The sequence below is a fragment of the Metarhizium brunneum genome, chromosome 5, assembly GCF_013426205.1.
Source record: "Metarhizium brunneum chromosome 5, complete sequence".
In the NCBI taxonomy this organism is placed as follows: domain Eukaryota; kingdom Fungi; phylum Ascomycota; class Sordariomycetes; order Hypocreales; family Clavicipitaceae; genus Metarhizium; species Metarhizium brunneum.
This window is the reverse complement of record NC_089426.1, coordinates 1,552,618-1,577,375: the sequence shown is the minus strand read 5'-3', so window position 1 is coordinate 1,577,375 and position 24,758 is coordinate 1,552,618. Positions and strand designations below refer to the sequence as shown.

The window sequence follows — 24,758 nt, the reverse complement described above, 5'->3', positions numbered from 1 at the left end:
GGGTTGAATGTCCAAGTTCACATCGACCGATTGCTGTGCATGTTATTGGTAGCAACCCTTCTATGTAACTGGCACATTATTGGTGACCTCCCCTTCCATATTTGCGCAGTCCGTAGATTTCCCATCCTAGTTTAGCTTGTTGTGTTTGAGGCCGCGACCCCTTTATCAACCTTATGAACTTTATCATTGAGGGGACCGCCGCCCAAATAGGCAACTTTTTCGGATTTCGGGTTTCCTTAAACCCCGACCGCACGTAGACTCCGCACAAGTCCAACCATTGCGCCGGCAAAGCATGGCTGACTCAGCGATGACGCGGTATTCGCAGCAAGAGGCATCTCAATTCCGGACTACAAGTCTAACAGCACACCCCCAACCGCACGTCTCAGATGCATTCAATTCCGACTCAACTCCATGCCTTGAATAACGGCCATATCTATACCCCATGTGACAAACTTGCTCAACACCATACAAGACCGGACTTCAATTGCTGTGGTGCTCAAATCCACCAACGGCGCCCCGGCCGGGTTTGGCTGTCGAATCACCGGAACAGCTTCACGCCAATGGCACCTACAACTATTGGAAAGGATTCCGCCGACGGTGTTCCTGCCGGGTACGGCCGTTCATGTACTAACTGTTCTCGGGCAAAATGCAGATGCATCCTGCGGTCCGGGGGCGGTAGCTGTGAAAGATGTCATCGGCTTGGCAAGGATTGCCACCAGATTGACACGATGAGGAAGCGGGTAGCCAAGAGGACGACATCTTCACGTACTGCGCAACTTGAAGAGAAGATTGAAGACCTGGTCTCAATGTTGAGAGCTACCCATGAATCTGGGACACGCATGAACCACTCTTATACCCCATTATCTAACACACCCTCACAGCCTTTTACCAGTCGATTGGACTCGTTGGCGGCCGCCGCTACAGCGGATCCAACTCGGTCACAAGCACAGGGAAAAGCCAGTTTATGCGCGACTCATGAGTGTATCACATCGGGTCTGTCACCTAGCCGGAATACATCGACCCTTAGTGAGGCGGATAGGCGGCCAGAACCAACCCCAGAGGAAGCCGAGGCTTATTTTGCCAAGTTTAGACAGTGGCTGGAGGCGATGCCATTCATGCACATACCCATGGAGATGACGGCTGCAGCCCTGCAAAGAGAAAAGCCATTTCTGTGGACGTGTATTATGAACTTGACATCCATGTCGGTTCCACAACAGCGTATACTGAGGGAAAAGATTCGGCGAGAAGTTGCCGATAGATTAGTCTTTGAAGGGGATCGAAGCATGGATATGCTACAAGGCCTGGTTGCCTTTCTAACGTGGTAAGTCTAACTTGACACAAGCCTAGGCTGTTGATTGTAGCTGTCGGCGGCTCCGTCTAACTGAGCCGGTAACAGGGCAACAATGAATGCGGGTCCCGGAATGAAGCCATTCTTAATATTATATGCGACTTTGGCACAGTCAATTGTATTTGACATGGGACTTACCAGATCCCCTGCTGAAGAGCAACAGTCTACCATGTATTTCAAGATATGGAGTGCCCGCCCCCCTCCACCGCCCAGAGTGCGAACCATGGAGGAGCGGAGAGTCGTACTCGGTCTCTGGCTGGCAATATCAATGTGAGTTGAGAAACCCTTTGCAGTCATTCAGTTATGCGTGCTCACAACAACGCAGCTCCACGTCATTCATCGGGAAAATGGAGACACTTGCTTGGACAGCTCATATGGACGATTCCCTAGCAGTCGTGGAACGCGAGAATGAGTATTCATCAGATGCCGTTCTCGTCACCATGGTCAAGATCCAACTTGTTGGAGAAGAAGTCCAAAAGTTGATGCGCAGAAAAATAAACGAGAGCAACCAAAATCCAACGTACATTTTCAAACAGGGCTTGGTATCAAAGTTAAACGAAATTCGCAGCCAGCTACCAGATCGCCTGGCCAACAATCGTGCGTTCAGCCCTCAGCAACCCCTTTCATGTTAACCCGAAGCCCATCACACGGCAGAAGCTAATGCAAGCCGACTCTCAATAGGCCATATTCTTCTGCTACTTCACTGCACAGAAAGCCTCGTCCACTCTATTGGCTTGTTCACCGAGCAAGGCATCCCCGAGTCAGTTCGCATTAACAGCATGTACTCCTGCACCAGACACGCAAAGACATTCTACGACATTTTTTTTGCCATCCCAGCGTCCGAGGTTGCTGGACTACCGTTTGCGGCGTATGTGGAAATGTCCCATATTCAGGCTAATCTCTACAGACTGACCACTGCCGAGGACAAGGCCTGGGATAAGGACATTTTGAAAAGCACAGCCGACTTACTGTCTCTCCTGGACAAAACAATTGAGCTGTTTTACAGGGTGGATGAGGTGTACCCAATTAGAACGGATGATCATGATGGCACGCTCTTCACCAAGGGAGCCAAGATTCTGCGAAACTTGCGAAACTCGTGGGAGCCAATCTTGGCGCCGTACCTCCGCGAGGTGGCGTTGCCTACGCCGCAGAGCCAGGGTCAGGTGGTCAATACGGCGATCAACGATATGGATGAAGCGGGTGCGCACGCGGGCTTGATTGTTGACGGCGTGGCGGACCCAACCGCCGGGCTGGACTTGAGCGATATGAGCTGGATGTCGGATATATTTGGGCCATGGGACTACTAAAGAATTTGTGGACGAATTCTACATGATACCACGAGTAAGCATGAAAGGGACATGGTCACTTTACGCCTACTTGAAGTATTCGTCATTTTGCCATGTCCGCCCTGGGCTGAGACGTGATCTTTCGTGTCCGTATCACGGTGAGGGCAGCCTCTCGCCATGGGTAACGCTACCCATCTCACTTGCATGCAGCCTTCCACTGGCCATGAAATAGTTGCTACATCCCCACAGAGGAAACCGGGCTCGCAAGGATTCCGTCGCAAAGCGTACGACTCGACGCGGCATCCCATCATATCCCGTGCATAGTTCATCTCTGCAAGAACGTCTCGATCCCGGCGGAAGGTCCTTGCAGACTCTTCCAAAAGCAATAGCCAAGGCCGCTGGCCTCACAAGAACTAATCTGATGGCAACTCTCGCCCTCAGGAACCTGTTCCCGCTCATTTGTCCATTGCGGAATACTTGGACGAAAAATTCCAACTAGGCACCTTGCCGACACTGGAGTTTGACCCGGCGCACGATGGAAAGATCGAGAGCAGTGCTCGACGGAAATGGACATCTTCGGAGTCATTGTTTACGGAAGCTGATGCGAAGGAGAAAGAAGACTTGGGGGTGGAGTACGTTCATGGATGGAAGTTGTCCAGTTTGATGGTGGCCGTAACGCCGGCGACGTTCGTGGTGTTGCTGGACATGTCCATCACTTCTCAGTTTGTGGTTGAGGGAGGATTGCAGATGGAAACTGCGGCCGACTTTAACAACGCCATTACACGAATCACTATGTATTTCGTTCGCTGCCTGATGTCGGGTGGTACGGCGCTGCGTATAATTTATCGAGGTATGTGCCCGTGGGACTTACACGGGGGGCTGGACGTGACTGACTTGTAAGTGCGTCGCTTCAACCCCTTTCGGGCAGATTTTACACCTGCTTCAAGACAAAGGTACAATTATTCTCGAGATGGTGTGTAAATCGCGGACAAAGTTAGCAGGTTTGGAAGTGGATATTTCTCACTTTCTGCTCTTGTTCCAGATTGGGTCCTTGATATGCGACATCGCCGGCCCCTCAACCATGTTCATCCTCGGCAGAGCAGTTGCCGGCCCGGCGAGCGCCGGTCTCCAACACGGCGCATTTACAATCATCAGGCACAACTTCGACCTCCCGGGCTTCGGGTTCTTCGCCCCCTCGGCAATCACGGCCTTGCTCGCTCTCGAATATGGCAGCTCGGCCACTGTCATCGCCCTGCTGGTAGGTGGCGTTGCTACCCTTGGTGTCTTCGTGTGCCGGGAGAAGCGGGCAGGTGACAATGCTATGATACCGCTGGTCATTATTCGCAAGCGGGAAATCTGGACGGCGTGCCTAACCATGGTGTTGCTATTCACTGCTATTACCTGCCGATTTGCTTCCAGAGCATACAGGGCACTAACTGCCCTTTGCCGTCGCTTTCGCCGTCATCGTCACCATTGGCAGCGGTCTGCTCGCCACTCTCGACCCCTTCACCCCGACCGCGCAATGGGTAGGATGCGAGGTCTTTGTTCGTGCCGGATGCGGGCCGGGCATGCAAATTGCACTCATAGCGACCCAGGCCAATACGCCTGCGCGGTTGGTTGGCATGGCCACGGCTACCATGGTGTTTTGCCAAACGTTTAGCGGAGCCATGTTCATCGCCATCGCAAATACCATCTTTAACGGCACGCTGAAGAGGGAGGTGGCGAGGACTATCCCGTCCATGGGTATATTCTTAATATACAGCGCTTTACATAAAAGAAGAGTAATAGTAAAGATGGCATATTAAATTAATACATCCAACTTATTAAATTAATACATGCAACTACAGTGTCCATTGTGGCCCCATAGTTCATCATGCGAATTCTGTTGTTAATCAAGATAACCCTGGTGCATCTACACTTGTGACACGCCAGGCAACCAATGGGTTAGGGTTAGGGTTAGGATGTGGAGAAGAATGGAGCTGGGTGTTCAGCTAGCCAAAGCTTTTAGTTGGGACAGCTTCAATTGTCCACGCCGTCGACTTACCAAGCTACACACCCTCTACCAACATTCTCCAGTGGCAGGACTTAATCATCCGGATAACCGTCTCCTGTGGTCTGCTATGAACAGGCCCAGAAATCGCCAACCGCGTCCGCCGCGCCAGGACGAACAAAATGCACCCGGCCCTGGTCCTCCATCGCGAGGCTCGTCGCGAGGCTCACCCGCCACGCCCCAACAGGCGGCGGGCACCGTCCCTACCGTCCAGCAAGTCATCCCAGGAGCCTCCGTCTTCATCATACTGAAAGAAGACCAACCCACTGGCAAGGAAACCGCCGGCGTGGTCAGCCAGCTCCTCACTCGAGGCAACCACCCACGCGGCATCAAAGTGCGCCTGAGAAACGGCCAAGTCGGACGAGTTCAGCGCATGGGCACTGCTTCAGAAGCAGTCCCTGAGGTTTCTGAGAACTCCTCCAGACCCCATGCGCCGTCGCGTTTCACCCACCGGTATACAGATGTCCGAAACGACGACGACTTCCCTTCTGAGCCTCCGCCCAGGAGCCTGGCAGATTTCCTGCCCCCTTTACCGTCGGATAATCACGCTGCTCCAGATACGAACCACGGTCCAGATGCCGTGGTAAGCTACGTGGCCGTCAACTGCCCGATTTGTGATTCGTTTGCGGGGGACGAAGCCGCCGTCACTCATCACATCGACCGCGAGCACTTGAGCTGAGCTTTAGCCGGCGCCTTTCCCCCCTAGCCAGCCCTGCCCCTTTGGCGTTGGATATCCCGGTTCCTGCTGGAGCGTTTAAAATCTCTTGGCGACTTGACAAGCACAATCACGGGAGGGTGGCTAAATATGGCACAGATCTACGAAAAATCACGGGGGTGGACACCCGCGAACCAAACAATCAAACCATGCTTCCCAATGCAGGAGGTGGCAGCAATCTCGTCCATTGGTTTACGGGTGTCAACATTGCCTTATAAGCTTAAATTGCCAAGTGCCGGGGTGATTCTGCTTGATTTGGCTCGTATCCCCGGGGCCTACTATGTACAAAACTAAGACTCGTTGACTTTCCACTTCGGGAAGGTCGCCGGTTTGGCATAGGATGTTGCTACGTCCACAATTGGCAGTTGATTCTTGGCGGTAGTAGATCCGAATGTTCAAGTACAGTGGGAGGCAAAAGATATCTAGCCAGTCGAGGTACCTGGTTTATCACGCTCTATGATGCGCTGTGCTACAGTATACCAGTGTATACTTGTTGCTGGGGCAGATATATCCTGCCATAGACTATATTATCCAACGCCCACGATTCTAGGCCATGAGGGAACCCGTTTCTCTGTTGCAGTCGGCATGGAGCTCTCGAGGCAGCTCCCAGTTGACGATGTCTTGGATCTTCCTAATATGTCAATTCATCCGGAAGATGTGGATAGAAGGTTGAGTTGCCTTTCATGGCAAGTCATTATCTCAGTGCCTCGATCAATAAGATAAAAGGGCTAGATATCGCAACCTCTCGAGAATAAATCAACCCCCAACTCAACAGTCCGACACTCTCGCTTCAAAGCTGCTAGCTTGCTCCATCTGCTAGGATTCATTGCTCCGTATCTAAAGCCATCTTTCACAGCTATTCCGCCATCACGGGTAGCCAAACTACACAACATGCTTCACAGTCTTGCAATCTCAAGCCTTGTTGCGCTGACCACGGCGCTCGCCGTCGACAAACCCCTTGACGTGTGCGGTACACCACCGCCGAGCGAGGGGCTCGTCGACGCCGTCAAGGAGTTCCGTCTCCAGGAGCAGGAACTTCGCACACAAGGCCTCGTCGCCCAAGCCAATGTTGTTGTAGACACCTACATCCACATTATATCCTCGGATGGGACCCCGCAAGGAGGGAATGTGTCTGTAAGTAGCACCAACGACGGCTTGGCCAACACGAAACTAACAGGCCGTGTTCTTCGTACACATAGGACGACATTGTCCGAAGGCAGATTGACGTGCTTAACCAGGGCCTGTCCGGCACCGGCTTCTCCGTCACCCTCAAGGGCGTTGACAGGACCGTCAACGCCGCCTGGGCCAACGACAGAAGCGAGGTCGCAATGAAGAGGGAGCTGCGCAAGGGCTCCTACAAGGACCTGAACCTCTACTACCTCAACGCGCCCCAGGGCAGCGCCAGCATCGGAGGCTACTGCTACTTCCCCGTGCAGGGCGCCCGCCCGGGATCCGACAGCTTCATCAGAGACGGCTGCGTCATGCAGTTCGGCAGCATGCCCGGGGGCAGCCTTGGCAGCAACAACCTAGGAAAGGTCACGGTGCACGAGGTCGGCCACTGGTTTGGCTTGTTCCACACGTTTCAGGGCGGCTGCGAGGCTTCCTCTGGCGGCGACCAGGTTGACGACACGCCTGCCCACGTCGCACCTCGCACTGCGTCCGACTATCAGTGTCCCGCCAACTCCAACATTGATACCTGCCCGTCGCTGCCTGGTTCGGACCCCTTGCACAACTACATGAGCTACAGACAGGAGTAAGTTGTTCCTAGGCTTCCCATTTTGCGACTCCTTGACATTGAGAGTTGTGCTAATGTATGAGTAGCCGCTGCTATACCGAGTTCACTCCAGGCCAGATCAGCCGCATGGTCAGTCTGTGGAGGTACCGTGACTCCAGTGCTGGGTGGTCAACCGCGTCAATTAATTGAATGTGTATACGCTGATATACTGTGGTGTTGTGATGGTATGTTGTAGTGTAGCATGGCGCGCGGTCGCCAGGTACCTGGTGGTCGGGTTGGATGACTTTTTGGCTTCCTCTGTATATATCCCCCTAGTTGCCTGGCTGATGGCGGAATTGGAGTTGAGGCGTGAGTGGAAGCGGACGGTGCATCGGGGCGGCGAAGACTGGCGAAACGGGCATGGTGTGGCAGAAATAGCGTGGCGTAGCGTGAATAAGAGGTTTGGTGTTGAATCGCAAAGTCTGACGAGATGTTTGAGCTGGCTGTCCAGTCCATTGATGTTGCCTGGGAACGCATACGAGATGTAAAGGCATAGCTCGTGGTACGCAGGTAGCAAGCATCGAAGCAAATTGCCGCCAGTCCTTGATCTTCACCCTGTGGCGGTTGTTATGAATGAAACTTGACTAGATTCTTTCCTTCTTTTTCGAGCCAGCCACTATGACTGTAGCAGACTCGTCCATATGGACGTCGAACCAGGTCAGGACATGGAGTTGCCATCGAGAACGTACCCCAGGTGCCGGTGAGGCCTTCCCGGCGCTCTACAGATACATTGTGGCATTTGGCAAGACACCATCTTGTCAAAACAGATGATATCAACGGCGTTTACGGAGTACTAGAGAGACAACTTTTTCCAGAAACACGGCTCTGACAAACGCACCGAGTAAAGTAAGACGTTGCTCAACTCGTCATCTACAGCAAATCTCGGCAGAACGAAGGGTTCATGCACAGTGCCTGTTGGAAGCCAGCAACGCACTTTATTCTGGAAAGGTGTGGCGGATAAGTGCGTCCGACGCGTTGGCTGTGTTGGTCGACTCGTCAACTTTCGAGACCCAATGCCGGGCATGACCTCCATTATCTGTAAGCTCAGGCCAACCTCTCTATCGGGCGGAACGCTAAAGGCCAGTCGAATTGTATAGGTTGTTTATACAGATGTACGTCAAAAGTTTCTTGTGCCGTTTGCAGAGTAGTGTCTAAAGCATGCCGACTTATCGCGGACAAGCTCCTCTGCTCAACGTCAACCGGCAACTCTTAATGACGGGACGGAAATTGCCTGTGGAGTTTCCCATCATGTTTCGATGGATTGTACGTGAATTAAAGTTGTACAATGACTGACTGGCGCAGCCGGAGGGCCAACTCCGGCCCGTGTCGAGTCTGGAGAAACGGGCATCGAATCTTCACCCCGGAAAATTTGCAGACTCTGTGACCTGTCACTTTTCAACGGTTGTGCGTTTTCTTGGCACGGTATTTGGTTTCCTCGGACTGACAGTGGTGTCTCGACAGCATTTCCGTTAGACGAGTTGGGCGGCAAGGCTCTGCCGACACGGGGCGTCCTAGAGTCAGGACTCAACAACCAAAGTACACTTGGAAGTTGGCACATGGAAATATTCGGCTGAGGCCGCTTTTTCTGGATTCTTTGGCCCCATGATTCATTGGTCTAACCTAATAGCTATCGCGACACCTGGTTCTCCGTCCCGGTCACAAAACGAACAAGAATAGGGGGGATATGCATGGACTTCCAACAGATCCGTTCCCACCGCCGCCTGGTGCTTGAGAGATGGTCATGAAGATTTGCGTCCATTGAAGAAAGCAGTGCGTAAACTGAAGATGAAATCCCTGTCTGGCAGGGGCTGGCCTCCTTCTTTGGGGCCTGTACGATAAATCGAAGGATATTGGAGATAGCTTTTGCGTCTCGTACCCGGTACTTGGGCAATTGTCAGAGAGCACGGCGCAGTGGGTTGACTGGGAGTTTGGCATCATCTTCCTCAAGAGTCTTGGCTTATAAACGAGGCACGGTGGCTGTGTTGCTAAAGACAAGTCGCTAATTACAACGAATTCCTGCGTGTATACGGGATATCCCGAAGAGAATTCTGAGTGTTGGCGTGTGCAAAAAGATATAAAGAGTTCGAGATATGTCTACCACAAATGCTTTCTCACTTTGCCAAGTCGTATCTAGTATACTTTATTCGATAGCCTCTTTTGCCTCCTATATACTGATCAAGGACAGCCAGAAACAGGATTTAACCAGGCAAGGTATGCCATCACCATCTATTCTATAATACACCAAGTATACTAGAGAATGTCATTGCATACAAGATATACAAGGACATCCTGCTACTGACCTTACAAACCCGCAGTAAATCACTGTACAGCGCCGTGGTACCAAGACCCCCGACTCTGCTCAAGTCGACCATGCTCACATCCGCCATCCTGGCCAGTCTGGCCGCACTCGCTCTCGCGACTCTTCCCACCAGTGAGCCCGTTGAGTTCGCATGTGGCAACGCCCTGCCCAGCAAGCAGTTCCTAGACACATCCAGCAAGCTACGCGCCGCAGAATACTCCCTCACCTCTCAAGGCGAGCTCGCCGCAGCGGAAATCGTCATTGGCACCCACGTCCACATCGTTGCGGCAAACAACACGGCAGACAGCGGCTACGCCTCAGTAAGTGCCTCTCTCTAGAGTCTGGACAATCGAATACAAACACGCCCTCCGCCGTCTCGCGATTCACCCAAGTCCAAGAAACTAATGCCCTCGTCGCCACCCGTGGCGAGAAGCCATCCACGACCAGATGGACGCCCTGAACAAGGGCTTCGCGAGCAGCGGCATCAGGTTCGTCCTCGAGTCCCTCGACCACACCATCAACGCCACCTGGTCCAGCGGCGTCGAGGAAGAAGCGATGAAGAAGGCCCTCCGCAAGGGCCGCTACCACGACCTCAACCTGTACTTATCCAAGCAGCCCATAGGACGCTTCGGCGTCCTGGGCTGCTGCACGCTCCCCCAGTGGGCGCCCCGGGGCTCTGACGCCTTCGACAGCGACGGATGGGCGCGCGGCTGATGGGTGTAGTGTTTGTGTGCTGGAGTTTACTGTCGGTCAGGTTAATCATATGAAGAGCTTCTGGGAGCTGTATCGCAGAGGTGCCTAGTTGGGTCGTGGTGCGGCTTGAGTTGAATGGGAAGAAAGACGAGTAGGTGCGGCTGTTGGTGATGGATCTGGAAGACGGAGATGAAAATTTGGCAAGTACGGGGAGCTAGTTTGTAATTAGGGCGTAGATGTACGTTTCTACTTCAATGGTGGTATAGTCTGGCGGAATTTGCCCACCAAGAGGTATATATGGATATACTGTAATATAGTATAATATTGAGCGCGATAGCTCTGCACCGGGTTTGTTAATGATGGCTTCTTATTATAGTCTTGAGATCGATTCGACTACAGACTAATATACATGAGCATACTACCATATATCATGATATAGTGCGTGGCAGCCGATTATCCCTTCTGCTTAATACTTGGTTGCTATATATTGTACATCTTGAAATACAAATAACGGCCACCATGAGACTCATCAAGCCAGGGTTATCGTTCGGAACAATAGAAATACAGCCGAGCTAAACCTGGCCCGATTTGCATACTCCCGGCCATCAACACTCCTTTCAAAGCAAAATTAGTGTCTCCGCGATGTTGAGCTCGTAAAGTCTCTCTGCACCCGGATCCCCTGTAATGGGATATCGTCATCGTGGCTTCCGCCGCCCTTTGCCGTGTAACTTTTCACAGAATGCCCATACCCCTTCTTCATGTCTGGGCGGAGGCTCGGCTCCAACGCTGCCTCTGGGGTTTCGCTTCTCGAGTCCACGGCGTGCGAGATGACGCTTTCCGATTCCGCGTTGTCCGGCAGGCGGCAAAAGGGGCTCTCCTCGCCTTGGTGACCATCGTCATCGCCGTCCCGGGTGCTAAAGTTGGTCAACGTATTCAGTCCGCTCTTCAACTTGGTCTTGTTGCCGCCGGAACCACCAAATGTCGGCGGAGCGTTGGTCTCCCTACTGGGCACACTCGCGGTTCGTGTGAAGCCGAACGCTCGCGCGCAGCAAAGCGCAATGGGGAGAAGGGTAGGCAGGCATGCCGACACGATGCCGGCCGACATTTCAATGGCTGTCCATCCCACCGTGGGGGCGAGTGTGTATGTCGGGTCCTTGGCCGTGTACGTGAAGAGGACGCTTGTGCGGTAGGCCGACGCAAATACGACACTGCGAAATGGACAAATCATGTCAGAATGGTAACACCATCTTAACAGAGCGTGGCGGAGAAGTGGTGAAGTCAGGGGGGGCTTACAAGAAACCAAGGCTGAAGGCGAGTGTGAGACCGATTTTCTCGGTTTTCCGCAGCTGGAGCTTCCATATCTGGGGAATGGGCATCAGCAGGATGACGAGGTCGGTGAAGATGGTGGAGGCGGCGTTGGATATCCAGGTGCCGACTTGGTTTATGCATCTTCCGGGAATCTGCGGATACCACAACTTCTGAACCGGTACGCAGATGAAGATGAATAAGAAGGTGATGCAAATGACCCAGGCCCAGACAAAGGCCCCGACGACCCAGGCCATCTTCTTGAAGTACGGCAGGCGGAAGATGCGATAGTACATGAGCAACAAGCTCATCTTGGTCCAGCCTAGATTCCACGCATAGAGAACCTCGGCCACGACCAACCACTTGGCCATCATGACGATGTCGGCCGGGTCGACCTTGTCGGCATGCAGGCCCATCCCGGACGAATACATGGCAAAGATGAAGCCTACAACAACCAGGTTCCAGCCCTGAAGGAGGGGTTCGATGTGAAAGTTAGCCGTACATGTTTGGCAATGAAATGCCTCGGCCAGAACGTTGTTTGCGGGCTCACCATGGAGAACATGATCATCTTGTCATCCAGCCATAGTTGCTGGTGTTTGATGTGACGACTGAGAAGACGCAGTCCGACGGCCGCCAGCGCCAGGACTGTCACTGCAACAACGACTTGCACAGTCCACGGCTGCAAATTGTGTGCATCATAGCCCGGGAGCCCAGGCAGCTTGGACTGGGAGTTGTCAGATGCCATCAGTTGCCATCCAAGGGTAACCAACACCAGAATGTGATGTTATCCTGAGAATGCAACACTTGACGGAACAAATGAAACTGTCTGGTAATATAGCCCCAGCTTTATGTTAAGAACCACATTGCCGTTTTCCATCCCTTCCCCTTCCCAAAACTCCTCGTTGTACTCCGTAGGGACAATACATATTTCTGCCTGTCAACCGGCACCTGGATTCGTCCCGGCCCTCCCCTGAGCGACTGACTAGAGCACTTTTGGTCCCTGGCGGCCATGGGATCGTCGTCACCTATCACCACCATGGAAGCTCGGGAGACCCATATTTGGAGGCTTGACACATCATTTTTGTCTGCCCAAGTCGGGATAGCGGGCCAAGCGTGATGGACAGCTTGTTCGTGGCAGGATGGGAGTTGTATCCGCTTTTGGTGACATACATATGCCAGGATTCGGCCCAGCCAACTCAAGTCTATGCTGATATCTTGTCTGCCTGCCCAGTTGTCCAAGGTAGTAGTTACAAGTCCCGCATGGCAGTAATATGTATAATCCCCCGGCTATGGCACACTTTGGTTGCAAAGATGCAGCCACCTGCGCCGGCAGTTAGCTGCCAACTTGAAAACGACCAAACCCAATTGATTTCTTGTCCAGTGCCGCTAGCGGTGCGTGCCGTCCGCTCCCGTGATTAGGATCAATGAGAGAGAAATACTAGTCGTAATATCACATTGGCGCAACAAGTGGAGTGACGGCAGCAGCACTAGTCATGGCTTGCCTCCAGAGCCTGTCGAGTTATGAGGCACCACCCCCTTCATCTGGTGGCAACCACGTCCGTCCAAGAAAAGAACGCACTTGGCACTGTGCAGGGTTGATGATGTGCCTGCCTGCCACACCACAATATGTACGTCGACGTACTCCGTACAACGTTGTACAAGACAGGAAATGTGGTCCGAAGCCTGCCTTGGTTCAGAACTTCAGACCCTGTAAGAGACCCTGCAACCGCCACGGGCTTCGATAAATCTTATTCAATAGATGGTGGATCGGCCAACAAGCCACGAGATGCTTAGCCGTTAGATAAAGTCGCCAGGCCTGGCCACGTTTTCTGTCATGTATGTATAGCATCAGGGATGCATGCCGAGGTCGCCGGATTCGGTAAAGAGGTGCTGGTTTCACAGGGCGGCAGTTAGCATCATTAAGAACGAAGCCCTGCCCAACGAAACCTCTTGTCTTTTTTCTTTCTCCTCCGTCACATTTCCTGCATCGCCATGGCGGCAACCACAACCATCAAGGTCCCACATCTCGGGGGCATCGACGCTGGATATCGACTCTCCGACGGAGCCATCGATGCCACCAAGCCGACCGTTGTGCTCATCAACTCCATGTGCACCACGTCCTCGCTTTACAATGTCCAGTTTGAGAACACGACGCTGACGGATGCCGTCAACCTGCTTGCCATTGAGCCCCTCGGCCATGGCGCCACACGCTCTGCCTCGGAGCACTTCACATACTGGGACACGGCCACCATGGCCCTCCAGATCATGGATGCGCTCAAAGTCAACAAGGCTTTCGCCGTCGGAACAAGCCAGGGCGGATGGGTGGTCGTTCGCATGGCCCTCCTGGCTCCAGACAGGGTATGTTTTGTCTCCCCACGTCCAAGGTCCGCTTTATTCCTTTGCCAGCGTTTCATTCCTGATTCCCAAAACGAAAGAAAATCACAACATGCAGCCAAGATGTGACAATCAAGTTGAACCATTCCTAGATCCTTGGGCTGCTTCCCCTCGGCACTTCCATGGACTCCGAATCAGCTGCTTCCCGAGAGAAGGGCTGCTGGGACCCCCAGAGCCAGCTTCTTCCCTTCTATGATAGCTGGTGCAGCGCCACGCCTACTCCTGACTTTGTCGTGGATGAGGTGTGGCGTGGCATGGTTGCCCAGCTGGGCTTCTCGGGAACTGTTCCGCCAGAGATCTTGTCGTTCTGGGACGAAACTCTGAAGAAGGTCTACTCTGGGGATGAGGGGCGCAGGAAGTTGCGCATGGCCTTGGTGTGTCTGCTGGAGAGAGATGGCTTGCTCTTCCGGTTGCGAGATGTCAAGTGTCCCGTCCACTGGCTCCAGGTATGTTTCAATCATTCATCTCAGATCTTTGGATCTTTGTGTTTGTCCGCTGACGCCGAGTGACGCGTAGGGTGCCAAGGATCCGGTGTTTGGTGATGTTGTGCCCAAGGAGCATATTAAGCTGTTTACGAGTGCGCCAGAGGCGACGTTGACTTTTGTTGAGGGCGGTGGTCATTACTTGAATGCCACCAATCCCAACGAAGTTGATGAAGCCTTGCTGAACATGGTCAAGGCGTATTCTTAGATGACATACTCCGTAGATACGAGCTTGTTTGATCTACAATTGGCCCGAGAACTTTCCTTTATATACGTATATCTACGTAGACTCCAAAACAATCTCGCCATTATTATGCTCTGAGCTGTTCGCAACCCCAGGCTGTCTCTACCTGTGAGGGTTAACAAATGCAGTAGCAGATGCTGGACACTTCCTGTCATCGAGGCAACCTCCGACTGATAGACTGACTTGCAATAACAGACACCAACATTTTTCCACGAGTAGCCTGCGAATACATGTATTACGGGAGATGGACTCACTGTCATGGTCAACGACATCTACAACTTCTCCTGGGACAGACGACAACAGGTCGAGTTGACTGATGTCGTTGGTATCTGACGTGCCCACAACTTTATAAGCGAGGACCATCAAGTGTTCATGACGTCTCCACTCCAAGCAGAGCTGTGGGAAGCAATCAGATCTCTTAGGCAGCAGTGACAGCGCCCGATAGCTCTTGGGTGTGGGCAAAAGAGGGGAAGATGGATTCATTGAAGATAAAGGGGATGCGACAGGAATATTTTGTGTGCAATTGGTGAGTGAGACTGGCCATCGCACGAAAACATGCCCAGGCACGCGTAAAAAGTTGTCGACTCCTAAGTTGAAGCTGCAACTTTTGTGCCATCCGCGCCTGCTTGATGACGTTTCACGTGCCAGATGGGACATTAGCAGCATTTAGCATTGCATTTACGAGAAGCTATTGGCTTCCAGTGCGCTGCTGGAGCGGAATTTCTTTGTTCCTGCAGCTCTCAATTGGCTCACCCCAGGCCTGCGCCCCCACATGGATGCTGTTGGACTGCTCGACCTGCCCAGGTTCGTGAAGAACAGATGGCCCAAAGGGGGACCTAACCTTTACCTCCTTTACCCTCTCTGAACAACGAAATCATCACCACTTTCATCTCCCTCTACGAGTCCATCTGCTTGCCACCAGCAGTTCACGGACGCGACTCCCACCCGCACTCTTTCTTGCTTCTACCGGTCCTTTACTCGTTCAATTTTTTTCCGGCTCACGTTGTCTCGTCCTGCAGCTACTTTCCCGCTTCCCGCTCTTGCCGTTTGGCGCATGGAAGCTTCCGTCAACTTCTCCTGAGGTCGTTGCTGAACCCACATTGACAGCATCATCGGGACATCGGCCACGAAACAGTGGATTTGCGACAGATTACTCGCATCCATAGCTTGAGGCTTCGAATTTTATATCCAGCCTGGTTCAACGTGACGTAACAGCTGAACTAAGGCGCAATGGCGCCTCTGCCCATCAAGTTTCAGGAGTTGGTCCAACTCGCCAACGTTGGAGTGGACACGCAATCAATTGGCTTCAACTCCTGCGTAAGTACCACCGACCACCCGCATCTCTCTAGACTAGCCAGCAGCAAAAGATGGAGCAAACATGGCATCAGCGGCTAACAGAACCCGGCCTTGATCTTAGACACTCGAATCCGATTCATATGTGTGTATCCGTGAGAAGAAGAGCGAGGCTGCTCAACCCGAGGTCGTTATTGTTGAGCTTAAAAATGGCAACAACGTGACGCGAAGGCCGATCAAGGCCGACAGTGCCATCATGCACTGGAACAGACAGATCATCGCCTTGAAGGCCCAATCACGGACGTTGCAGATTTTTGACTTGGAACAAAAGAAAAAATTAAAGTCATGCACCATGAACGAGGATGTGCAGTTTTGGAAGTGGATCAGCGAGTCTACTCTGGGCCTCGTCACGACCACCAGTGTTTACCATTGGGACGTCTACGATGCCGGACAAGATGCGCCTTCCAAGGTCTTTGAGCGAAATGCCAACCTCAATGTTCGTTTCATGAAACTATCTCCGGACAAGACAGTACAGTATGAACTAATACTTGCGCAATAGGGCTGCCAAATCATCAACTACCGTGCTAACGAGGACGGCAAATGGATGGTGGTGGTTGGTATTTCATCCCAGCAGGGCCGTGTAGTCGGTGCCATGCAGCTGTACTCCAAGGATCGTGGCATCAGTCAGGCCATTGAGGGCCATGCCGCATCATTTGGGTCACTGCGCCTTGAAGGGGCTCCTCAGGACACAAAGCTCTTCAGTTTCGCCGTTCGAACAGCCACCGGTGCCAAGTTGCACGTTGTCGAGGTCGATCATACCGAATCCAACCCAGTCTTCCAGAAGAAGGCTGTTGAGATCTTCTTCCCTCCCGAGGCAACCAACGACTTTCCTGTAGCCTTGCAGATTTCTCAAAAATATGGTGTCATCTTCATGGTCACCAAATATGGTTTTATCCATTTGTACGACCTTGAGACCGGTACTTTGATCTTCATGAACCGAATTTCCAGCGACACAATCTTCACCAGCTGTGCCGACGACGAGTCATCCGGTCTCGTGGGCATCAATCGTAAGGGCCAGGTTCTTTTCGTCACTGTTGATGAAACCACAATCATCCCTTACCTTCTCGAGAACCCTGCCAACACCGAGATTGCCATCAAACTGGCCTCACGGGCTGGACTGCCTGGCGCGGACAACCTTTATGCGAGACAGTTCGACCAGCTGTTCAACTCTGGAAGTTACCTGGAGGCTGCCAAGATTGCCGCCAACTCCCCACGTGGCTTCCTCCGCACCCCCGAGACGATTGAGAAGTTCAAGAGGCTCCCCGCCCAGCCTGGCCAGATGGCATTCACCCTCCAGTACTTCGGTATGCTCCTCGACAAGGGTGGCCTGAACAGACATGAAACCCTTGAGCTCGCCCAGCCTGTTCTGCAACAGAACCGAAAGCATTTACTCGAAAAGTGGCTCAACGAAGGCAAGCTGGACTGCTCCGAACAACTCGGCGACATGGTTCGACCTTACGATGTCAACATGGCATTGACTGTCTACCTCAAAGCGAATGTGCCTCACAAAGTGGTCGCCGGCTTTGCAGAAACCGGCCAATTTGACAAGATTCTGCCTTATACTGCTCAAACTGGCTACCAGCCTGATTACATCCAGCTCTTGCAGCACATCATCCGTAGCAATCCCGAGAAGGGCGCTGAATTTGCTACGGCTCTAGCAAACAATGAGCAAGGCTCGTTGGTTGACTTGGAGCGTGTTTGCGACATCTTCCAGGGCCAGGGCATGATCCAACAGGCCACGGCCTTTCTTCTGGATGCTTTGAAGGACAACAAGCCTGAGCATGCCCGCCTCCAGACCAGACTCCTAGAGATGAACTTGATGAACGCCCCCCAAGTTGCAGAGGCTATTCTGGGCAATGACATGTTCACTCATTTTGACAAGGGCCGCATCGCCAACCTCTGCGAGCAGGCTGGTCTTCCTCAAAAGGCGCTTGAGCTGTACGAGGACCCCGAGGCTATCAAGCGCGTCATTGTCAACATTCCCGGCGCCACCAACTTCAACCCCGAATGGTTTAGCAACTTCTTTAGCAAGCTTTCTGTTGAGCAATCGCTTGACTGTCTCGATGCTATGTTGAAACACAACATTCGCCAGAATCTTCAGGCTGTTGTCAACATTGCAACCAAGTACTCTGAGCTTCTTGGTCCTGTTCGTCTGATTGACTTGTTCGAGAAGTACAAAACCGCAGAAGGTCTCTTCTACTACCTCGGCAGCATTGTCAATCTCTCCGAGGACCCCGATGTCCACTTCAAGTACATCGAGGCCGCAACAAAGTCCAACCAGTTGAATGAGGTCGAACGAATTTGTCGTGACAGCAATTACTACAACCCTGAAAAGGTCAAAAACTTTTTGAAGGAAGCCAAACTGCCAGAACAGCTTCCCCTCATCATTGTTTGCGATCGTTTCAACTTCGTCCATGATCTAATTCTGTACCTGTATCAGAACCAGCAGTTCCAGGCCATTGAGTCCTATGTCCAACGTGTTAATCCCGGCAGAACTCCTGCTGTAGTTGGCGGCCTTCTCGACGTCGATTGTGATGAGAATATTATTAAGCAGCTACTCGGCACCGTCAATGCTCAGCAGATCAATATTGATGAGCTAGTCTCTGAAGTAGAGTCGCGCAACCGATTGAAACTCCTTTTACCCTTCCTTGAGGCTACCCTCCAGTCTGGTAACCAGCAGCAGGCTGTTTATAATGCTCTGGCTAAGATTTACATCGACTCGAACAACAACCCCGAGAAGTTCCTCAAGGAGAACGACCAATATGATACACTCACAGTTGGTAAATACTGCGAGAAGCGTGACCCCAACTTGGCATACATTGCCTACTCCAAGGGCCAAAATGATCTAGAATTGGTCAACATCACCAACGAGAACTCCATGTACCGTGCCCAAGCGCGCTACCTCTTGGAACGATCAGATAGCGAGCTGTGGAACTTTGTCCTCAGCGAGAACAACATCCATCGTCGATCTGTCGTTGATCAGGTCACTGCTACTGCTGTTCCGGAATCAACAGACCCTGCCAAAGTGTCTGTTGCTGTCGCCTCCTTCCTTGAGAACGACCTCCCGCTTGAGCTCATTGAGCTTCTTGAGAAGATTGTACTTGAACCATCTCCCTTCAGCGACAACCAGAACTTGCAGAACCTCTTGCTATTCACTGCTGCCAAGGCTGATAAGGGTCGTGTTATGGACTATATTCACAAACTTGACAGTTACAATGCGGACGACATTGCCACGTCGTGTATCGATGTCGGTCTGTTCGAAGAAGCCTTTGAGATTTACAAAAAGGCTGACAACAAGTCTGCTGCTGTCGATGTTCTTGTTGAACATGTTGTCAGCATCGACCGATCCCAGGCTTACGCTGAGGAGGTTGATATTCCCGAGGTCTGGAGCAAAGTTGCCAAGGCTCAGCTTGACGGGCTCCGTGTACCCGATGCTATCGACTCTTACATCAAGGCGGACGACCCCAGAAACCATGCTGAGGTTATTGAAATCGCCACCCACGCTGGCAAAAACGAGGACCTTGTCAGGTATCTCCGCATGGCGCGCAAGACTCTTCGAGAACCTGCCATTGACACCGCTCTTGCTTTCTGCTATGCTCGTCTTGATCAGCTCTCCGAGCTTGAAGACTTCCTCCGAGCCACCAATGTTGCCAACATCGAAGAGTCAGGCGATAAGGCCTACGAAGAGGGTTTGTTTGAGGCCTCCAAGATCTTTTACAGCAGTATCTCCAATTGGGCCAAGCTTGCGACCACTCTCGTCCACCTTGGAGACTATCAGGCCGCTGTGGATTGCGCCCGTAAGGCTAACAACATCAAGGTCTGGAAGCAGGTGCATGAGGCATGCGTTCAGAAGAAGGAATTCCGCCTCGCCCAAATTTGTGGTCTCAACTTGATTGTGGATGCTGAGCAATTACAGACTCTCGTAAAGGAGTATGAGCGTAATGGCTACTTCGATGAACTCATCAGCCTTCTTGAGCAGGGTCTTGGCCTTGAGCGTGCTCATATGGGCATGTTCACAGAACTTGGCATTGCTCTGTCCAAGTACCATCCGGAACGTCTGATGGAGCACATCAAGATCTTCTGGTCAAGAATGAACATGCCCAAGATGATCCGGGCGTGTGAGGAAGCCAATTTGTGGCCTGAGCTGGTATTCTGCTACTATCACTACGACGAGTTTGACAACGCCGCCTTGGCTGTTATTGAGCGACCCGAGAACTCTTGGGACCACCAGCAGTTCAAGGAGATTGTAGTCAAGGTTAACAACCTCGAAATCTACTACCGGGCTATCAAGTTTTACGTAGAGCAACATCCTTCATTGCTGACCGACCTCCTGGCCGCCTTGACTGCTCGTATCGACGTCAACCGCGTCGTCAAGATATTCCAGAAGAACGACAGTCTGCCTCTGATCAAGCCATTTTTGCTCAACGTCCAGTCACAGAACAAACGCACCGTCAACGAGGCTGTGAACGACCTTCTCATCGAGGAAGAGGACTACAAGACTCTAAGAGACTCTGTACAGAACTACGACAACTACGATGCTGTCGAGCTGGCTAGCCGTCTTGAGAAGCACGACCTCATCTTCTTCCGTCAGATCGCCGCCAATATTTACCGTAAAAACAAGCGCTGGGAGAAGTCAATTGCCTTGTCTAAGCAGGACAAGCTTTTCAAGGATGCTATCGAGACTGCTGCGATTTCTGGCAAGGGGGATATTGTTAACGATCTTTTGCGATACGTAAGTTCTGGACGCACCCCATACCTTCTAATTTGCAGAATTGTTCACTGATTCATTCCTAGTTTGTCGATATCGGTCATCGCGAGTGCTACACTGGCATGCTATATGCTTGCAACGAACTCATTCGACCCGATCTTGTATTGGAGCTGTCATGGCGTCACGGCCTTCAGGACTTCACCATGCCATATATGATCAACATGTTGGCTCAGCAAACCAAGGAGATTGCGTTATTAAAGGCTGACAATGAGGCTCGCAAGGCCAAGGAGAAGGAACAAGAGAAGACTGAAGATAACACGCCCATTCTCGGCGCTGGCCGCCTCATGATCACTGCCGGACCTGGCGGCAACATGGGCAGCTCTTCCCCCGCACCATACCAGCAGTCAAACGGCTTTGCGCCGCAACCCACCGGCTACGGATACTAGATGCAAGTGCCGGTCTGGGCCTGGTTTCCTGCGTTCTGAACGCCTTATCACACATGTCAAATTGCTGATGTGTGTGCATATTATAGCATGCAGAAGGATGCTGCGCAGGTACCCAGTGGAACACCCTCAGTAGAGGAGGGTGATTCAGGGATGTTATTGAATTCATGAACCCGTAATCATTCATGTTTAACGCGGTGCCTAGAGATAAAGAAAGAAAAGGTGACAGGGCCAGATACATCAGGAGGACAGCCTGGCTGGTCTTTTTTTTTTTGGCTTTTAATACTTCTTTTAAGAGGCACAAGGCGGCAAAGGAGCGAACTTCGAATCTGGCACGATTAGTAATTAGTTTTGCTACAGCTAGACTGGAGCCAGACATTTGGAGTTAGATGAAGGCTCGGGAGTAAATCCGAAGCTACTGTATGTTGTATGATAGTAATCAATTTGCATTTTTGTTGTCAAAGGTGCATTATCTGTGAACTCGGTTGCTCATCTGTCCTATCCATGCAGAAGGACACCATATGTATACATCGACAAATCGACGAATCGACGAATACACCCGCATGTTGTTATTGTGAGCACCTAGTGGGTAATCGCGCTTCTATTCCAAGTACTTTAAAGATCCAACGCCAACTAGCAGTAACATACACTCGAATTCACGCCTAGTCGGCTTGCACGCTCTAAACATCCCAATGTCACTAAAAATTATGATACATGCCGCCTCTTCTTGGTGTCAATAGGCTTTGGGTCCGCTATCTTGAGCCATTCGCCATTGAATGCATTGACGAGCCAATTGTTTAGTCCTGACAGGTTAGCGCGGGTTCAACATCCAACTGTATAACACGTCGATTCAGACTTACTATCATACACCATCCTGTTGGCGCCGTGGAAAGCAATGCCATGATCGCTGTCTGGGAACACGTGCACGTCGTAATTCTCTATGCCTGCTAGATCCAAGTAATCGAGTAGCTTGAGGGAGTTCTGGAAGTGGACATTGTCGTCTGCGGAGCCGTGCATGATGAGGAAGCGCTTGTTCATGCCGAGAGCAGTGGCGTTCCGAACAGCTGATGCGTCGTAGCCGGCGGTGTTGTCTTGCGGCAGACGCATGTATCGCTCCGTGTAGATGCTATCGTAGAAGCGCCAGTCGGTGACGGGGGCCACGGCCATTCCGTAGGAGAATGTGTCTCCGGCGTCGGCTTCGAGCGTCTTGAGGGTCTGGAAGCCGCCGTAGGACCAGCCCCATATTGCGAGGCGGGAAGGGTCGACGTAGGGGAGGGAGGAGTAGTGCTTTGCGGCGGCGATGTGGTCTTGGGCTTCGAGGACGCCGAGCTGCGAGCGGACAACGACGCGGTGCTGGCGGCCGAGAAAGCCGGTGCCGCGGGGGTCGATGGTCACGACGAGGTAACCTAGTGACGAGGCGACATAGGACTGGAAGTCGACGGCGAACTTCTTGGTGACGGTCTGGGATTTCGGACCCGAGTATTGCTGAAAGAGAATAGGGTACTTCTTCTTGGGGTTGAAATGCGGGGGCCGACGCTCGAGGTAGTTTACGGTTATGCCGTTGGGCAACTGGAGGGTGCCGTATTTGAGGATGGGGAGCTCGTGTTTTTTCGCCTTGTCTGCGAGATCGGCGTTGTCTTCGATGGTGCGGGAGAACTGGATGGGAATGGAAGGTGTGGAAATGACCTTTTGGTATGGGATTTTGGGGCCTTTGTAGGAGAGGAGGGCGAAGCCAGAGCGTGAGGAGAATGACACAGTGTAGTAGCCTTCGGAGGAGGTATTGGTGAGGGGTGTCAAGTTGGTGCCGTCGAGTTTGACTGAGTAGACGTGGCGCTGGATGGAGGACTCCTTAGTGGCGACAAAATAGACGAGGTTGTTGTTCAGGTCAACTGCTGACGGGGCATCTTCAACTTCCCACGAGCCGGATGTGAGCATGATTGGCTTGGGGTTGTCAATGGGAGTGAAGTAGCCGATGTGCTCGTAGCCCTCGTGAATAACTGTGTCTACGTAGCCGTCTTGTTGGCGGCCTTTGCTGGGATCGGCAGGGATGTATGTCATGGTGTGTGAGATTTCGAACCATCCGCCATCGATTTCGGCAATGTTGATGCTGTTGACGATTTTGGCTTCACGCTGTGAGGGGTCGACGAGGATGACTTTGAGGAAGTCACCGATGCGATTGGACTGCTTGAGCAGGACTTTGTTGCCGGCCCAGAGGACATTGGAGATGATACGGTCATGGTCGGGAAATTCGTCGGGGGCGGAGATGGAGAAAACATCGCCTTTTGAAACATCATAGTACTGGACATCAACAACGGGGTTGTGCGCTCCTGGTTTAGGGTACTTTATCTTGCGAATCTCCGGGTATGCCTCCTCGCCCACGGCGGGTTTCTTGCCCGACGGACGCTGGATATAGTACTCGATCGCATATTCGGGCACAGCCGTCTCATTGGTTCGCAAAAATGCAAGGTACTTGCCATCGTCGGACCACCAGGTTGCTGAGCGGCCGGCGAAGACTTCTTCTTCGTAGACCCAGTCGGGAATACCATAGAAGTACTCTGGCCCTCCGTCCTTGGTAATTTGCACCACGTCATTGGCCTGGTTCAGTCGACGGATGTAGATGTTGTTGTCCATGGTGAAGGATATGGCATCACTCGTGGGACTCCAGTTGGCCAGCTGAACCTTGGCGTTGACATTGTCCGGCACAAGAGGCTGAACTTGGGCAGTTTCGACGTCGAGAATGAAATAGGTTGCCTGGAAAGAGTGGCGCCAGTTCTTTTCGCGGTTGACGGCCAACAGAACCTTTTTCAGGTCCGGGCTTGGCTCGTTCCAGTCAGGCCGCTTGATTTCATCATTATACATAAAGTAAGGGTCCTTCATCAATACTCGCGGCTTGGCAGGCTGAGTGTCGGCGGTTTGATGGGCGTTGGTATCAGCGCTTTCCTTGTCGGCACGCACATCCTCTACAACCAAGTAACCGTTTGCAGTATTGACTTCGAGCAAGAGGCCATCACCGCCATCAGGATCTGCTATCCAGCTGATGCTATGGGATCTGGCAGACCAGAACCCCCCAAACACTTGGTCCATGGTGACGGCCTTGCCGGATCCTCTTGAGTTGGCATCGGGGTCATGTTCTGAGTCGCTCTCGTGTTTATAGGAGCCGGACAGTACAAAGATTCCCAGTCCGGCAAGCCAAGCTCCAACAAAGACAGCACCAATTATTATTAATATTCGTCGAAAACCCCTATCCATGGGCTGGCGTTGCAATGGGACGCCTGGCGGCCCGAGGAAAGCGCCCGTCTCGGAGGCGTTCTCGTCGAAGTCGCCTTCATCTTTCGTTGCCGGTAACGAGTCTCGTCTAGCAGAGCGGAGAGCTGAAGGGTCCTTGTCCATCTCTTCTTGGATTCGATCGAAGACGAGGCTCGTGGTTGATACGGAGGAGAGTGAGTCTTGGGAAAAGCGCGACGTCGACGGCCGTTGGCTCTCTGGATCGTCTGTGAATGGTGGCGCCATGACTGATTGGCAAATGCAGTGACGGCAACAATGGCAATAGCACCGCGGTTCGCCGGTAGCTTATAGCCTGCTGCAGCTCGATGCGAGGGCGGTTTATGCAGCGAGACCGGGGTTCGCGGGATGGATGGAGGCGTAAATCGGCCTTTGCTTTTGG

General features: G+C 52.4%; 7 protein-coding genes across 7 annotated transcripts; 5 read left to right on the top strand and 2 right to left on the bottom strand.

Annotated features, from left to right (window-relative positions):
* Window positions 1–728: 728 nt before the first annotated feature.
* Window positions 729–2,655, top strand: himD_3 (Transcription factor himD; the record flags this gene model as incomplete). The annotated part of the gene is made up of 4 exons (XM_066131275.1): window positions 729–1,321; window positions 1,397–1,618; window positions 1,674–1,945; window positions 2,030–2,655. The coding sequence occupies 4 exons, from the start codon at window positions 729–731 to the stop codon at window positions 2,653–2,655; spliced, it is 1,713 nt and encodes a 570-aa protein (XP_065987276.1).
* A 1,060-nt stretch (window positions 2,656–3,715) lies between these two features.
* Window positions 3,716–5,363, top strand: afoB (Efflux pump afoB; the record flags this gene model as incomplete). The annotated part of the gene is made up of 3 exons (XM_014685640.2): window positions 3,716–4,160; window positions 4,222–4,377; window positions 4,711–5,363. The coding sequence occupies 3 exons, from the start codon at window positions 3,716–3,718 to the stop codon at window positions 5,361–5,363; spliced, it is 1,254 nt and encodes a 417-aa protein (XP_014541126.2).
* Window positions 5,364–6,290: 927 nt separating this feature from the next.
* Window positions 6,291–10,186, top strand: G6M90_00g085660 (uncharacterized protein; the record flags this gene model as incomplete). The annotated part of the gene is made up of 6 exons (XM_014685639.2): window positions 6,291–6,533; window positions 6,599–7,152; window positions 7,221–7,263; window positions 9,359–9,384; window positions 9,489–9,792; window positions 9,920–10,186. 6 exons carry the CDS (start codon window positions 6,291–6,293, stop codon window positions 10,184–10,186), a joined length of 1,437 nt encoding a protein of 478 aa, XP_014541125.2.
* A 607-nt stretch (window positions 10,187–10,793) lies between these two features.
* Window positions 10,794–12,215, bottom strand: SAT4_7 (Satratoxin biosynthesis SC1 cluster protein 4; the record flags this gene model as incomplete). The annotated part of the gene is made up of 3 exons (XM_014685637.1): window positions 10,794–11,373; window positions 11,459–11,937; window positions 12,021–12,215. The coding sequence occupies 3 exons, from the start codon at window positions 12,213–12,215 to the stop codon at window positions 10,794–10,796; spliced, it is 1,254 nt and encodes a 417-aa protein (XP_014541123.1).
* Window positions 12,216–13,462: 1,247 nt separating this feature from the next.
* On the top strand, window positions 13,463–14,554 carry G6M90_00g085640 (uncharacterized protein; the record flags this gene model as incomplete). The annotated part of the gene is made up of 3 exons (XM_014685636.1): window positions 13,463–13,828; window positions 13,957–14,310; window positions 14,381–14,554. The coding sequence occupies 3 exons, from the start codon at window positions 13,463–13,465 to the stop codon at window positions 14,552–14,554; spliced, it is 894 nt and encodes a 297-aa protein (XP_014541122.1).
* A 1,266-nt stretch (window positions 14,555–15,820) lies between these two features.
* Window positions 15,821–21,097, top strand: G6M90_00g085630 (uncharacterized protein; the record flags this gene model as incomplete). The annotated part of the gene is made up of 4 exons (XM_014685635.1): window positions 15,821–15,907; window positions 16,008–16,379; window positions 16,443–20,675; window positions 20,738–21,097. 4 exons carry the CDS (start codon window positions 15,821–15,823, stop codon window positions 21,095–21,097), a joined length of 5,052 nt encoding a protein of 1,683 aa, XP_014541121.1.
* A 702-nt stretch (window positions 21,098–21,799) lies between these two features.
* On the bottom strand, window positions 21,800–24,604 carry G6M90_00g085620 (uncharacterized protein; the record flags this gene model as incomplete). Its single annotated transcript, XM_014685634.2, has 2 exons — window positions 21,800–21,897; window positions 21,955–24,604. 2 exons carry the CDS (start codon window positions 24,602–24,604, stop codon window positions 21,800–21,802), a joined length of 2,748 nt encoding a protein of 915 aa, XP_014541120.2.
* Window positions 24,605–24,758: the final 154 nt, after the last annotated feature.